Source organism: Panulirus ornatus, chromosome 36 (genome assembly GCF_036320965.1).
Source record: "Panulirus ornatus isolate Po-2019 chromosome 36, ASM3632096v1, whole genome shotgun sequence".
Classification (NCBI taxonomy): domain Eukaryota; kingdom Metazoa; phylum Arthropoda; class Malacostraca; order Decapoda; family Palinuridae; genus Panulirus; species Panulirus ornatus.
The window spans coordinates 15,046,119-15,063,457 of record NC_092259.1 but is presented as its reverse complement, the minus strand read 5'-3'; the positions used below and the strand labels follow the sequence as shown (position 1 = coordinate 15,063,457).

At 40.5% G+C, this 17,339-nt stretch overlaps 1 protein-coding gene across 12 annotated transcripts in view; it reads right to left on the bottom strand.

The window, feature by feature from the left end:
• Positions 1-17,339, bottom strand: part of LOC139760405 (uncharacterized oxidoreductase ZK1290.5-like) — a 120,014-nt gene that overhangs the window by 92,142 nt on the left and 10,533 nt on the right. For all 12 annotated transcript variants that reach the window (XR_011715332.1, XM_071683567.1, XM_071683565.1 and 9 more), the window contains exons 3-6: positions 15,428-15,552; positions 6,670-6,793; positions 1,707-1,792; positions 1,329-1,508 (exon numbers count right to left, since the gene is read on the bottom strand). Coding sequence is in view for 11 of the 12 variants with exons in the window: in XM_071683567.1 (XP_071539668.1) it covers positions 1,329-1,508; positions 1,707-1,792; positions 6,670-6,793; positions 15,428-15,552 (515 nt within the window). In the remaining variant the exon portion in view is untranslated. The remainder of the gene's footprint in view (positions 1-1,328; positions 1,509-1,706; positions 1,793-6,669; positions 6,794-15,427; positions 15,553-17,339) is intronic.

Below are 17,339 nucleotides of genomic sequence, written 5' to 3'. Positions count from 1 at the left end.
GAAGTGTTGTCAATGGACTGAACCAGGTCAAATGAGGCAATTGGAGAAACTACAAAGGTCATGGGACCTGAATATGGATACAGAGCAGTGGTTTCAACACATTATAATACACAACAGCTAAAGAATGAATGTGAGCAAATCAGGTCACTTCTCTGTCTGTTCCTGGCACTACCCTGCTAAGGTGGGAAATGGCAAACAAGTTTTAAAAAATGATAATAATAATATTAATTTTTTCATACTTGTCTGCCATTTCCTATGTTAGCAAGCTAGCACCAGGAACAGACAACAAAAAGGCCACATTCGCGTGCATCCATTCTCCTGCTGCTAGGTGCAATGCACCAAAATCACAGCCTTCTTATCCATAATCAGGCCCTACCAACTTTTCATGGTTTCCCCCAGCTACTTCATATGCCCTGGCTCAGTCCACTGACAGCATGTTGACCCCATTTATACCAAATCATTTCACTTCAATCTATCCCATGTATACCTTTTACCCTCCTGAATGTTCAAGTCCCAATCACTCACCATCTTTCTAACCCCATCCTTCCATCTTCAATTTGGTTTCCCCCTTCACCATATCCCCTCCACTTCTAACAAGTATATCCACTTTATCAACCTCTCCTCACTCATTCTCTCCATATGTCCAAACGATTTCAGCACACCCTCTTCAGCTCTCTCAAACAAACCAGGGAATGTCCTCAAACATTTCATTTCCAACATCCACCCTCCTCCGCACATCCTCATCTATAGCCCATGCCCTGCATCACTACAACACCGTTGGGACTACTATACCTCCAAACATACCCATCTTTGTCATCCCACATAACAATCTCTCTTTTAACACATTCTTCAATTCTCCCAGAACCTTCACCCCCTCACCCACCCAATGACTCACTTATATTTCCATGGTTCCATATGCAGCCATGTCCACTTCAGGTATCTAAAACTAATAATAGTATTGATAATTATCTGTTCCTGGTACTGCCTTACTAATATAGGAAATGGTAAACAAACTTACAAAAAATAATACTAAAATCATCCAAACCTTTCTGCTGAGTTGCCAGACTCTATCTGCTAGTGGTTACATAATAAGTGAAGACTTACCTTCTGAGAGGCTGTATCATTGTCAACAAATGAAAAGTACAATTTCACTGAGAAACTTATAACTACAATGGAGTCCATCATTTCCCATCTACCAATTGTGGAGCAGCCTTAAAGCTGCAGGAGCCCAGAAAAGTGGTCCTAGGGTTATAAAATCATTAATAAATAACTTTCTGCAATAGCAGATTAAAAGAGATGTTTTTCATCTTCAAAACCTTTCAACTCACCTCAAACTGTATATTCCTTTCTGCACAATAGGCTTGGAGTTGTTTTGGGTTGTTGTATGGATGGAACTCACACTGGTTGACATGAGGGGTAATGGAACACTCATCCATGATCATTTGTAAATGATGCTCCAAAAAGTTGCTTACACCAATGACTCTTACTCGCTCCTCATCAAGTAACACCTGGAGGAAATTACCATATGAATGACTAATTCATAAAGAATATTCACTCTGATACTGTTTGTTTCAGGAAAGATTTTAGGAATTGCTTAGAGCTTTAAATTTCATATAAATTCCCAAGCAGTCCATATCCTTTTCTTACAAAAGTTACTAGTTACATTTTAGGAATGTAAGATATAGTAATGAAAGAAAACATCTAACCTCTAGCATCCGCCAAGTGTCCTGCAATAGTTCCTTTTTGTTTTTCACACCTGATGGGACTTCTGGCCAGTGGAGGAGGTACATATCTACAAACAAAAGGAGAAAATTGCAAACAATTACAGAAAAATTGAAAACATACTGTCAAATTCCTCAACCCACTTGCACAAAAAACATCATTCTATAAATCCATATCAGCAACAGACTTCCTATTTCATAAGCAGCCTCTTATAATAACGATAAGTAACAAGTGGAGCTTAAGAGAAACTTTATCTTTACAATGTTTTGAAAATTTAGTTCTCATCATCAAGCGTAAAGTTAAACAAAAATGAGACCACATTACAAGAAGAGTAACCATAAGCAGTGATCAACAACATAGCCTAAGCATAAGAAGAATAATGGTTGAAACAATCAGTATATAGGTTGCAAATCAAAAAGTGTCTTGCGCACTTTGTTTGCCTCCTTCCAGAATATATATGTATATATATATATATATATATATATATATATATATATATATATATATATATTATCCCTGGGGATAGGGGAGCAGGAATACTTCCCACGTATTCCCTGCATGTCGTAGAAGGCGACTAAAAGGGGAGGGAGCGGGGGGCTGGAAATCCTCCCCTCTCATTTTTTTTTAATTTTCCAAAAGAAGGAACAGAGAATTGGGCCAGGTGAGGGTAGTCCCTCAAAGGCCCAGTCATCTGTTCTTAACGTTACCTCGCTAATGCGGGAAATGGCGAATAGTTTGAAAAAAGGTTGCAAATCAATCAAAACAAAAGTTAAAACTGTACATGGTAATGAAATTTCTTTTTATCAATATGCAGGTTAAATGTATCAAACTTGATCATGGAAGTTTTTAATCCTTTCAGTGCTATGGACATCAATATACCATTGCACAGCAGGGTACCATGAAAGTTATTTTTTTTTTCAAATTCAATTGCCACCTCCCACACCGACAAGATAGCACCAGGAACAGAAGAAGAAAAGGCCACATCCACTCACATCCACTCTCTAGCTGTAGCATGTAATGCACTGAAACCACAGCTCCCTATTTCCAACCAGGCCCCACAGACCTTTCCACTGTTTACCCAAGATGCTTCACATGCCCTGGTTCAGTCCACTGACAGCACACCAATTCATGTATACCACAAAATTCCAATTTGCTCTATCCCATGCACACCTTTCACCCTCCTGCATGTTCAGGCCCCAATCGCTCAAAATTTTTTTTCACTCCATCCTTCCATCTCCAATTTGGTCTCCCATTCTTACACCCTCTTTGTCAACCTTTCCTTACTCATTCTCTCTGTAAGTAAAAACCATTTCAGCACACCCTCTTCTGCTCTCTCAACCACTCTTTTTATTATCACACACCTCTCTTACCCTTTCATTACTTACTCTATCAAACCACCTCATACCACATACTGTCCTCAAACATTTCATTTCCAACACATCCACCCTCCTTCACAAAGCCTTATCTATAGCCCATGCCTCACATCCATATAAATTGTTGGGACTACTATTCCTTCAAACATAACCCGTTTTGCCCTCCCAGATAATGTTCTCTCTTTCCACACATTCGTCAGTGCTAGCAGAACTCTCGCACCCTTCCCCACTCTATGACATATTTCTGCTTCCATGTTTCCATTCTCTGTCACATCCACTCCTAGATACCTAAAACAGTTTACTTCCTCCAGTTTTTCTCCATTCAAACTCACACCTCAAATAACGTGTCCATCAACTTGCTAAACCTAATAACCTTGCTTTTTTTCACATTTACTCTCAACTTTCTCCTTTCACACTCTCAGACTCAGTCACCAACTTTGGCAGGTTCCCACATGAATCTGTCACCAGTGCTATATTATCAGCAAACAAATCACTCACTTCCTAGACCCTCTCATCCTCACAGACTGCATACTCGCCTTTCTCTCCAAGACTCACATCTACCTTCCTCACCACCCTATCCATTAGCAAACTGAACTACAATGGTGACATCACATCCCTGCTGCAGACCAATCTTCACTTGAAACCATTCACTCTCCTCTCTTCTTACTCATACATATGCTGTACACCCTTGATAAGAACTTCTCACTACTTCTAGCAGCTGTCCTCCTACAGTAAGTATTCTCAAAACCTTCCACAAAGCACCTCTATCAAACCTATCGTGTGCTTTCTCCAGATCCATACATTCTGCATACAAATCCATTTCTCTAAGTATTCTGACACACATTCTTTAAAGCAAACACATGATCCACACATTCTCTACCATTTCTGAAACCACACTGTTCCTCTTCAATGTGATGATCTGTATATGCTTTAACAGGTATAGTCAACAAACTTATACCTCTGTAGTTTGAACATTCACCATTATCCCCCATGCCTTAATACAATGGTACTAAACATGCATTCCACTACTCTATGGGCACCTCATCATGATCCATATCTACAATGGAAATCCTTACCAAGTAATCAACAACACAGTCACACCATTCCTGAATAAATTCCACTGCAATATCATCCACTCCAGCTGCATTGCCACATTTAATCTTACAAAAGGCTTTCACCACCTCACCTCTCTTCACCAAACCATTCTCCATGACTCACTTTGCATACCACCACATGCTAAATTCTGTGCACATTATAGGCTATGTTGGCTCAACAGAAATGGCAACCCAAACAAAAAATGTGTCACTAAGGCTGCCTGAAGATGTCAGTAACCTGCTAGTGACCACACTGAGTGGTTTTGCACCTTTTGTAGGGAGTCACTGAACCTGTGGTGCCCACCCCAATCCAGAGTATCCACCGCAACACCCCTGCTATACTCACATAATCCTTATTGAGAGCTAGCTGACCTGGTAAAGTGTCTGTGAAGATTTCACTGGAAGAGTATATACCTAAAATGTCAACATTTTATGTTACTGTGTCAAAAAAAAAAAGCCTCCTTCAATGCTCTTGGAGGAGGGCATTGAATAGTGTACTAGTGTACAATGTGTATACCTTGTAAATATTGTGAACAGTAATACAGATTAAGTGAATAAGTAAGTCTTATTGTAAGTGCAATACATACTACAGCATAAGTGAAGTCTACTGCAACCTCCACCATAATCTCCAAACCCATCACCACCATGGCCACTTCCACCTCATTGCTAATCCCACAATCACTACAAGTTTACCACCATCAAATGCTCTGGCAAGTGCAATACAGTTAGTTTCTCAGCATAAAAATCATTGCACTACCTTATTATGTCCTATTACAGGTATTTATACACACATTTACAGGTACATACAATAGAGCATTTCTTCAGCATCTGAGCCATGTGGCTGCTTTGAACTATCATCTCATTTTTGAACTATTAGTCTAATATTCCCAAAGAAGTCCAATATAATGAAATAATTGGATATACAAGAAATACAAATTCATCAGACGTGGTCTTCCCCCAGTTAGTCCTGTATGGCAAAGCTTAACTGTATTTCTATATGCTCATGTTTGCAGTGTTGTTGAGATGGTTGGTGTAGCGAATGCAGACAAGAAAGCATAACTCATACATATCTGATTGATGGTTTCAGATGGTAGTATGCCCGGTGGAGTGAAATTTATAACTGGGTTGGGAAGGCACTTGTTTGTGCTTGTCGAGTCATAATGGTATGCATTGTTTATGCTTTGTTAGTGTCATGTTTGCTAGGGAAGGAAAAATTTAGTTTGCTGAAAAGTGAAGCAAGGGTAATCTTTTTTGTATTTACTTGGGAGTTGGTGGTTAGCCTTGAACTGGTATGGGTGGAAGGCACTCAGTACTGGTGTATAGAAATGACCACTTAGCATAGAGAAATATAGATCCCTTGTGCCCATGATGTAACTTCCATACTGAAGACATTGAACACTTACTCCTCACTTGTCCTATACTAAGAAGAAAAACACAAACATCATCATCACAATTCTTGTCCTGTGATCTCATCTGGTGCTACAGGAGCCCAAAGAACCTTGGGCAGGAAGGTAAGGGAAGCTATGTGAGAGCAATATTCAATAATCATTACCTCCCCATAAGTCACTGTTATTGATATTCACAGAAAACTATGAAAAACAACTCCATAAAGATATTTTTGGACAGATATGAATGTATAACAATTTACAGACAAACACATGAATAACAGACAAACACATGAATAAAAGAGGCACAAGACCTAAAAAAAAATCAGACTTGGTGAGGATAGTGCGAACAACATGACTTATGAGAATGAGAGATCAACATCACTACAATTACTTACAACAGTAAAGAACATAGTACAAAATCAGAACACCAAAACAGCATTTTCATTTTTAAAAAATCTGTGAGCTAACTTATTCATTCAATATTAACTAGAGAGCATCGTAAGACTTCAGCGGATTGTAAATTTTGTGTGACTAATGTAACGTGGAGTGAGGAGAAAGAGGGTTGTCCAGGGTGATGTTATGGTCAGTTAAGTGTGTTGGTTTTGAAAGTCTTAGTAACTGTTGTTCAGTAGATTTTTCAAACTTCTCTAGACAAATTTTATCTACATTTTTGCATGCTTTACGCATGCCTGGCATTTTTATTAGAGCATTTTTCATTACTGGGGTAAACGAAAAAGATGCAGGGATAACTACGTTAGAAGATGGGAAGTGAGCTTAAAGGAGAAATATTATCTTTCCATTTATTCTGTTCACTTGGTTTCTTGATCCACAAGCACTGAAATGAATACCATTAACAATAAATGTGCATGTGCTGCATTAATCACAAATTTTTTCTTATGATATCTTTGTTCTGTAAAAGGAATTTCTAAATGTCTGTCATTATATAACAATATGTCTTCTGTACTCTTGTATCTCCTTATATCAGTATGAACAAACAATTATAAAAACAATGGTATACGGACACTAAATACATGAAACTGTATATGGGTTGAGTGATTTTGAAAAATATAGAAGCAAATGAAAAATGCTTACCTACGTAATCTACTCCCAGTCTCTGACAGGAGCCAATGAAGGCCTCTCTGGTCATGATGGTGCCATAATCTGTTGGCCAACATTTCGTTGCCAAAAAGAGTTCTTCTCTTGGTACCCCTGATGCCTGAAATATTTAAGGGTGTTGAATAACAATGAGAAACCAAGGCAACAGCAAAATTTTGATGACTGTTTACCTATATCATTTATGGAATATTTATTATCTCTAGCCTCCCATTCCTAATGGCATAAGGTGCTTCCCAAAGTAAAAAAAAAAATCCCCTCATATAAAAGCAGGAACAATGAACAAAGCAAAGGCAAAGAAAATCAGAATCAGTAAAAGAGACACTGTCCTTTAACAACAACTGATACAGGCAGATCTAGCCTTAACAAACTATGAAGAAGTTCTAATCATTTGGATGGCACAACTGGAATGAACCTGAGTTTATGAGCTTGCCACCAAGGGTTATACATGCTGAGGAGATAACATATGGGAGCACACACTGAAATATTCAAATAATTTTTTTCATACATATTCGCCATTTTCCATGTTACTAAGATAGCATTAAGAACAGAGGACTGAGCCTTAGAGGGAGTATCCTCACTTGGTCCCCTTCTCTTTTCCTTCTTTTAGAAAAAAAAAAGAAAAACTGAGGGAAGGATTTTCAGCCCCCAATTCCTCACCCTTTAGTCACCTTCTAAAACACGCATGGAATATGTGGGGAAATAAAGAGTGTGGTTGAGAGAGCAGAAGAGGGTGCGTTGAAATGGTCTGAACATATGGAGAGAATGAGTGAGGAAAGATTGACAAAGAAGATATATGTGTCAGAGGTGAAGGGAAAAAGGAAAAGCAGGATACCAAATTGGAGGTGGAAGGATGGAGTGAAAAAGATTTTGAGCGATCAAGTCTTGAACATACAGACGGGTGAGAGACATGTAAGGTGTAGAGTGAATTGGAATGATGTGGTATACTGGGGCTGACATGCGGAAGAGGGAGCTGTGGTTTCAGTGCATTACACATGACAGCAAGGAAATGAATGAGATTAAATGTGGCCTTTTTGTCTAAGGGAATGAGTGAGAATGAATGTGGCCTTTTTGTCTGTCTTCCTGGTTCTGCCTTGCTGAAGCAGGGGGGTTGCAATGCTGTTTCCTGTGGAGCTACGTAATGCTGAGAATGGATAAAAGCAAGCAAGTATGAATATGTACATGTGTGTATATGTATATGTCTATTGGATAGTATTGCAGTGGAATTTATTAAAAAAGGGGGTGACTGTATTACTGACTGGTTGGTAAGGTTATTTAATGTATGTATGACTCATGGTGAGGTGCCTGAGGATTGGCGGAATGCGTGCATAGTGCCATTGTACAAAGGCAAAGGGGATAAGAGTGAGTGCTCAAATTACAGAGGTATAAGTTTGTTGAGTATTCCTGGTAAATTATATAGGAGGGTATTGATTGAGAGGGTGAAGGTATGTACAGAGCATCAGATTGGGGAAGAGCAGTGTGGTTTCAGAAGTGGTAGAGGATGTGTGGATCAGGTGTTTGCTTTGAAGAATGTATGTGAGAAATACTTAGAAAAGCAGATGGATTTGTATGTAGCATTTATGGATCTGGTGAAGGCATATGATAGAGTTGATAGAGATGCTCTGTGGAAGGTATTAAGAATATATGGTGTGGGAGGCAAGTTGTTAGAAGCAGTGAAAAGTTTTTATCGAGGATGTAAGGCATGTGCACGTGGAGGAAGAGAGGAAAGTGATTGGTTCTCAGTGAATGTAGGTTTGCGGCAGGGGTGTGTGATGTCTCCATGGTTGTTTAATTTGTTTATGGATGGGGTTGTTAGGGAGGTGAATGCAAGAGTTTTGGAAAGAGGGGCAAGTATGAAGTCTGTTGTGGATGAGGGAGCTTGGGAAGTGAGTCAGTTGTTGTTCGCTGATGATACAGCGCTGGTGGCTGATTCATGTGAGAAACTGCAGAAGCTGGTGACTGAGTTGGGTAAAGTGTGTGAAAGAAGAAAGTTAAGAGTAAATGTGAATAAGAGCAAGGTTATTAGGTACAGTAGGGTTGAGGGTCAAGTCAATTGGGAGGTAAGTTTGAATGGAGAAAAACTGGAGGAAGTAAAGTGTTTTAGATATCTGGGAGTGGATCTGGCAGCGGATGGAACCATGGAAGCGGAAGTGGATCATAGGGTGGGGGAGGGGGCAAAAATCCTGGGAGCCTTGAAGAATGTGTGGAAGTCGAGAACATTATCTCAGAAAGCAAAAATGGGTATGTTTGAAGGAATAGTGTTTCCAACAATGTTGTATGGTTGCGAGGCGTGGGCTATGGATAGAGTTGTGCGCAGGAGGATGGATGTGCTGGAAATGAGATGTTTGAGGACAATGTGTGGTGTGAGGTGGTTTGATCGAGTAAGTAACGCAAGGGTAAGAGAGATGTGTGGAAATAAAAAGAGCGTGGTTGAGAGAGCAGAAGAGGGTGTTTTGAAATGGTTTGGGCACATGGAGAGAATGAGTGAGGAAAGATTGACCAAGAGGATATATGTGTCAGAGGTGGAGGGAACAAGGAGAAGTGGGAGACCAAATTGGAGGTGGAAAGATGGAGTGAAAAAGATTTTGTGTGATCGGGGCCTGAACATGCAGGAGGGTGAAAGGTGGGCAAGGAATAGAGTGAATTGGATCTATGTGGTATACCGGGGTTGACGTGCTGTCAGTGGATTGAATCAGGGCATGTGAAGCGTCTGGGGTAAACCATGGAAAGCTGTGTAGGTATGTATATTTGCGTGTGTGGACGTATGTATATACATGTGTATTGGGGTGGGTTGGGCCATTTCTTTCGTCTGTTTCCTTGCGCTACCTCGCAAACGCGGGAGACAGCGACAAAGCAAAAAAAAAAAAAAAATATCTATTTATCTATTATTTTGCTTTGTCGCTGTCTCCCGCGTTAGAGAGGTAGCGCAAGGAAACAGACAAAAGAATGGCCTAACCCACCCACATACACATGTATATACACGTCCACACACCTAAATATACATACCTATACATCTCAATGTATACATATATATACACACACAGACATATACATGTATACACATGTACATAATTCATACTGGCTGCCTTTATTCATTCCCATCACCACTCCGCCACACATGAAATAAAAACCCCCTCCCCTCTCATGTGTGCGAGGTAACGCTAGGAAAAGACAACAAAGGCCACATTTGTTCACACTCAGTTTCTAGCTGTCATGTAATAATGCACTGAAACCACAGCTCCCTTTCCATATCCAGGCCCCACAAAACTTTCCATGGTTTACCCCAGACACTTCACATGCCCTGGTTCAATCCATTGACAGCACGTTGACCCCGGTATACCACATCGTTCCAATTCACTCTATTCCTTGCACGCCTTTCACCCTCCTGCATGTTCAGGCCCCGATCACTCAAAATCATTTTCACTCCATCGACAGCAAGTCAACCCCAGTATACCAGGTTGTTCCAATTCACTCTATTTCTTGCAAACCTCTCACCCTCCTGTATGTACAAACCACAATCACTCAAAACCCTTTTCACTCCATCCTTCCACCTCCAATTTGGTCTCCTGCTTCTCCTTGTTCCCTCCACCTCTGACAAATATATCCTCTTTGTCAATCTTTCCTCACTAATTCTCTCCATGTGAACAAACCAGTTCAATGCACCCTCTTCTGCTCTCTCAACCACACTCTTTTTATTTCCACACATCTCTTATTCATTTCCACACATATCTCTTACCCTTTTATTACTTACTCAATAAAACTACCTCACACCACCTACTGTCCTCAAACATTTAATTTCCAACACCTCTACCCTCCCCAATATAACCATATCTATAGCCCATGCCTCGCAACCATACAACACTGTTGGAACTACTATTTCTTTGAACATACTCATTTTTGCTCTCTGATATAACGTTCTCTCCTTCCACACATTCTTCATTGTAAAGGCATCAGATTGGGGTAGAGCAGTGTGGTTTCAGAAGTGGTAGAGGATGTGTGGATCAGGTATTTGCTTTGAAGAATGTACATTTGAAGAATGTACATGAGAAATACTTAAAAACAGATGGATTTGTATGTAGCATTTATGGATCTGGAGAAGGCATATGATGGGAAGTGAAATGTTTTAGATATCTGGTAGTGAATTTAGCAGGGGATGGAACCATGGAAGCGGAAGTGAGTCACAGGGTGGGGGAGGAAGCAAAGTTCTGGGAGTGTTGAAGAATGTGTGGAAGGCAAGAACATTATCTCAGAGACTGAAAATGGTTATGTTTGAAGGAATAGTGGTTCCAACAATGTTATATGGTTGCAAGGCATGGGCTATAGATAGCGCTGTGCGGAGGAGGGTTAATGTGTTGGAAATGAAATGCTTGAGGACAATATGTGGTGTGAGGTGGTTTGATCGAGTAAGTAATGAAAGGGTAAGAAAGATATGTAGTAATAAATAGAGTGTGGTTGAGATAGCAGAAGAGGGTATGCTGAAATGGTTTGGTCACATGGAGAGAATGAGTGAGGAAAGATTGACAAAGAGGATATATGTGTTAGAGGTGGAGGGAACGTGGAGAAGTGGGAGACCAAATTGGAGGTGGAAGGATGGAGTGAAAAAGATTTTGAGCAATCATGGCTTGAAAATACAGGAGGGTGAAAGGTGTGCAAGGAATAGAGTGAATTGGAACGTTGTGGTATACCGGGGTTGATGAGCTGTCGGTGGACTGAACAAGGGCATGTGAAGCATCTGGGGTAAACCATGGAAAGTTTTGTGGGGGCTGGATGTGGAAAGGGAGCTGTGGTTTCAGTACATTACCCATGACAGCTAGAGACTGAGCATGAATGAATGTGGCCTTGCTGTCTTTTCCTAGTGCTACCTCGCGCACGTGGAGGGGAGGGGAGGTGCCATTTCATGCATGGCAGGGTGGCAATGGGAATGGATGAAGGCAGCAAGTATGGATATTTACATGTGTATATATGTATACGTCAGAGTATGTATATGTATGTATATGTTGAAATGTATAGGTATGTATGAGTGTGTGTGTGGGCATTCATATATATACATGTATACATGTGTATGTGGGTGGGTTGGGCCATTCTTTTGTCTGTTTCCTTGAGCTACCTCGCTAACATGGGAGACAGCAACTAAGTAGGAAGGTAGCACCAGGAAAAGACAAAAAAAAAAAAAAAAAGACTACATTCGTTCACACTCAGTCTCTAGCTGTCATGTGTAATGCACCGAAACCACAGCTCCCTTTCCACATCCAGACCCCACAGACCTTTCCATGGTTTACCCCAGACGCTTCACTTGCCCTCGTTCAGTCCACTGACAGCATGTCAATCCCAGTATACCACATCATTCCAATTCACTCTATTCCTTGCATGCCTTTCACCCTCCTGTACATTCAGGCCCAAATTGCTCAAAATTCTTTTCACTCCATCCTTCAACCTCCAACTTGGTCTCCCACTTCTTCTTCTTCCCTCCACCTCTGACACAGGTAACCTCTTTGTCAATCTTTACTTACTCATTCTCTCCATGTGTCCAAACTATTTCAACAAACCCTCTTCTGCTCTCTCAATCACACTCTTTTTATTACCACACATCTCTCTTACCCTTTCATTATTTACTTGATCAAACCACCTCAACCCACATATTGTCCTCAAACATTTCATTTCCAACACATCCACCCCCCTCTGCACAACCCTATCTATAGCCCATGCCTTGCAACCATATAACAATGTTGGAACCCCTATTCCTTCAAACATATCCATTTTTACTCTCCGAGATAACGTTCTCGGCTTCTATACATTCTTCAACGCTCCCAGAACCTTCACCCCCTCCCCTACCCTATGACTCACTTCCCCCATCCATGGTTCCATCCGCTGCAAAGTCCACTCCCAAATATCTAAAACACTTCACTTCCTAAAGTTTTTCTCCATTAAAACTTACCTCTCAATTAACTTGTCCCTCCACCCTACTGAACTTAATAACCTTGCAGTCCCTTCACCCTACTGAACCTAATAACCTTACTCTCATTCATATTTACTCTCAACTTTCTCCTTTCACACACTTTACCAAACTCAGCCACCAGCCTCAGCAGTTTCTCACCCAAAATCAGCCACCAGCACTGTATCATCAGCGAACAACAACTGACTCACTTCCCAAGACCTCTCACCTACAATAGACAGCATACTTGCCCCTCTCTCCAAAACTCTTGCATTCACCTCCCTAAGCACCCCATCCATAAACAAATTAAACAACAATGGAGACATCACGTACCCATGCTGCAAACCAACATTCACCGGGTACCAATCACTTTCCTCTCTTCCTTCTCGAACACATGCCTTACATCCTTGGTAAAATTTTTCACTGCTTTTAGCAACTTACCTCCCACACCATATACTTTTAATACCTTCCACGCAGCATATCTATCAACCCTATCATATGCCTTCTCCAGATCCATAAATGCTACATACAAATCCATCTGATTTTCTGAGTATTTCTCACATATATTCTTCAAAGCAAACACCTGATCCACTTATCCTCTACCACTTCTGAAACCACACTGCTCTTCCCCAATCTGATGCTCTGTACAAGCCTCTACCCTCTTAATCAATACCCTTCCATATAATTTCCCAGGAATACTCAACAAACATGCCTCTGTAATCTGAACACTCACCTTAACCACTTTGCCTTTGTACAATGGCACTATGCATGTATTACACCAATCCTCAGGCACTTCACCATGATCCATTCATACAATGAATATCCTTACCAACCAATCAACAACACGGTCACCCTCTTTTTTAATAAATTCCACATGATGGCTGCTTCCTGTGTTAATGAGGCAACATCTGGAACAAATGAAGAAAGGCCACATCCACTCACATCCATTCTCTAGCTGTCATCTGTAATGCACCAAAACCATAGCTTCCTATACGCACATATATACATTCTGTCTTCTTTCAAATTTGTTTGCCATTTCCAGTGTTAGTGAGGTAGCACCAGGAACAATAAAAGGGACTCATTCACTCACATCCATTCTCTAAGTGTCATGAATATTGAACCAAAATCACAGCCCCCTATCCACAAACAGGACCCACAGACCTTTCCATACTTTTCCCTGGCTGCTTCATAAGCCCTGGTTCAGTCATTGCACACGACAATAGTTTCTCACTTGAATCTGCCACCAGTGCTGTTTCATCAGCAAACAACAACTGACTCACTTCCAGGCCCCCCCATCAGCCCCTATAGACTCCATACTCTCCCTTTTCTCCAAGACCCTTACATTTATCTCCCTCACCACACTATCTATAATAAAGTCAAAGAGCCATGGTGACATCACACACCCCTGCTGTAGACCCTCATTCACCTGAAGCCACTCACCCTCCTCTCTACCAACTGATATACACATATTAACTCTTGATAAAAACTACTCAAATGCTTTTAGTAGCTTTCTTCCCACACCATACATTCTTAAGACCTTTGAAAAGGCATCTCTATGCATTTTCTAAATCTATAAATGCCACCTAAAAATCCTTCTGTTCCTCAACACATTTCTCACACACACTCTTTAAAACAAAAACCTGACCCACACACCTTCCACCACTTTAGGCCTAAAACCACACTGTCCCTCCCGTCTGATATTTTGTACATAATTCACCCTCTCACTCACCACTTTCCCATACAACTTACCAGGTACACTTAACTAACCTATAGCACTATAGTTTGAACACTCATCTTCGTCTCCCTTGCCTTTATAGAAAGGCACTATACATGCATTCTGCCAATCCTCAAGCACCTCACCATGTTTCAAGATATGTCAAAATGATGTTTGTAATATTGTGGTGATAGGTGATGTCCAGAGAATAAGCAGAAGAGTGTGATTTGTGTATGTCTAGGGAGTTTTGTTTCTGATGGGTGTATGTCTATTATCTATTCATAATTACCCAAGGACCAATTTCTATGAAAGAGCCCTAGTGTTACCCAAGACCTCTCTAAAGGCTCTTGCAGCCCAAGTTTGCAATACTTCCAGTAATGCAACCTTGGGTTGCAGGGAAATTTAGATTCCTTCTGGGTGAGAAGTTCTTTCATGAGACCATACTCCAATGATACAGCCTTGCCAAAGGTGACTTTTCACTCACAGTGTAACCTCAAGCAGATGTAAAAAAGAGTATGCATAAGAGAGCTGAAGTGGGTAAGCTGAAATGGTTTGGACATACTGTAGGGTGAGTAAGGAGAAGCTGATCAAGAAGGTATACATTTCAGAAATGGAGAGAAAGGGAAGAAGAAAACTTAGGAAGAGGCAGAAAGACAGGTTAAATGATGGTTTGAGAGATCTGGGCCTGAACATGAAGGAGGGTGTGAAGCATTCATGTTATGGTACAAAATGGAGTGATGCGGTATGCAGGGGAACATATACTGTCAATGGGCTGAACCAGGGCATGTGAAGCAATTGAAGGAAACCACAGAAAGGTCTGTGGGACTTGGAAGTGGATATGGTGGGGCTCTGATTTCACTCATTAAACATAACATCTAGAGAGTGGATGCAAGCACCTGAGGCCATTCTTTGTTTGTTCTTGATGCTACCTTGCTGCACTGAAAACGATGAACAAGTATGAAAAATAAAAATACAGTGTATATGTGTAGAGTTTCAAATTGAAATTATAATAACTACTAATACAATAGGACACATTTAAAATTCAAAGCAATATATTCTTAAAAATAAAAGGGCATTAAAAAAATCATTACCTTGACTGCTTGAGCAATAAATGTCTCACAACCATATCTCTTGGCTGTGTCAATATGTCTATATCCGCATTCTTTCAATGCATAAACCACAGCTTCATGACTATATCCACCCTGATGAGATGTGCCTGCAATACAATATAACTTTGATTCCCTTATTAAAAGAAAATGATGTACAAAAGCACCTAGGATCCATGCAAAAAGCAGATAAAATCACAGCAGAAGCTAACATTCTAATTACCTTCTCTTTTTGCTGCCCACTGATTTTGTTATATTTCTTTTATATAAATTTCACCTTTCTTGTCATAGAAGAGTAAAGGCAGGGAAAGACTGATAAGCTTTCGAGTAAAAATCCTTGCTTGGCTCCTTCCTTTAGAAAGTGATAATACAGGGAGGAAGGATTTCCAACTCCCCACTCCCACCTCTCTAAGTCACATTCTATGATATTTCTATGAAAACATGATAATACAGGGAGGAAGGATTTCCAACTCTCCACTCCCACCTCTCTAAGTCACATTCTATGATATTTCTATGAAAACCAGGAGATACCTGGATAATATTCTTTCTCCCCTATTCCCAGGAATAGTTGTTTTTAAATTCTGCAGTATTAAGTTATTATCCCTAGGGATAAGGTTAAAGTATTATCCCCAGAGATGGGGTTAAAGTATGTTACCCATACTTCTTCTGTATGTCATGAAGGGCAAACTATGAGGAGGTGGAACAGGGAGCTCAAAAAGCTCCCCTCCTCCCTGTTCTATCACCTCAAAGTGAGAACACTGGAAGGAGCCAAGCAAAAATTGTTTTCGCTGAGGCTCTGTTCTTCTGCCTTTAATATTACCATGCTACGGCAAGATAAAAGGAGCAGATAAAGAAAAACTATTATAAGCTCCAACTTTACAAATCATTTGAAATGTTTAAGGAGAACAATTCATCTCCTTAGTGAAAACCATCATGGCCATGTACGTAATATTTCACAACAGTTGAAGGCAACTAAAATGGGCGGGAGCAGAGACTGGAAACTTTCCCCTATTTCTATTCCAGTTTCTAAAAGTTGGAACAGATAAGGAGTGCTAATCTCCCTCGAAGGCTCCGAGTGAGATGCCTGAATGAGCAATAATGATGAGAAGTAGAGAAGAGGAACCGGGATGTTCTAGATCTAAGTGAAACTAAACTCAAGGGGAAGGGGAAAGAATGGTTTAGAAATGCCTATAGAGGTAAGACAAGGGTAAGAGCCAAAGAAGGGATAGCACTTCTCTTGAAGGAGGTGTGGAAGTGTGTGAAAAAGTGCAAGAAAGTAAGCTCCAGAATGATAAAAGTAAAACAAAAGGTGATTACATGAGGTGGGTGACCATTTGTACTAATGCACCTGGGAACGAGAGGAGTAAGAGAGATAAATGTTTTGGAAGATGAATGAGTGTGAGAGTGTCAGCAACTTTGATACAAGTGATTGAGTACTAGTGATGGGTGATTTGAACACAAGAGTGAATGATGTTGCACTTGAGGGAGTAAGTGAGGGGCAAGGGATACCCCCTTGTGAATGAAAATGGTGAACAGCTTGTGGAGTTATGTGCTGAAAAAGGCTTAGGAGTTACCTGGTTTAAAAGAGAGGAACACACATAAATATATGGAGGTGAGATGGGTAGATGGTAAGTGGATATCACTGGATTATGAACTAAATGACAGGCATGCAAAAGGGACTCTTAGATGTGAATATGCTGAGAAGTGTAGGTAGTGGGATGTCTGATTACTACTTTGTGGAAGTGAGGGTGAAAGTTTATACAGTAGATGCTTTGGGAAAAGAGGAAATTGTATGAGTGGGAAGAGGGTGGTGAAAGTGAATGAGCTTGGAAAAGAGACTCATACAAAGAGAAACCAGGAAAGACTGAGTCAAGAATGGCAAAAGGTGAGATGAAAT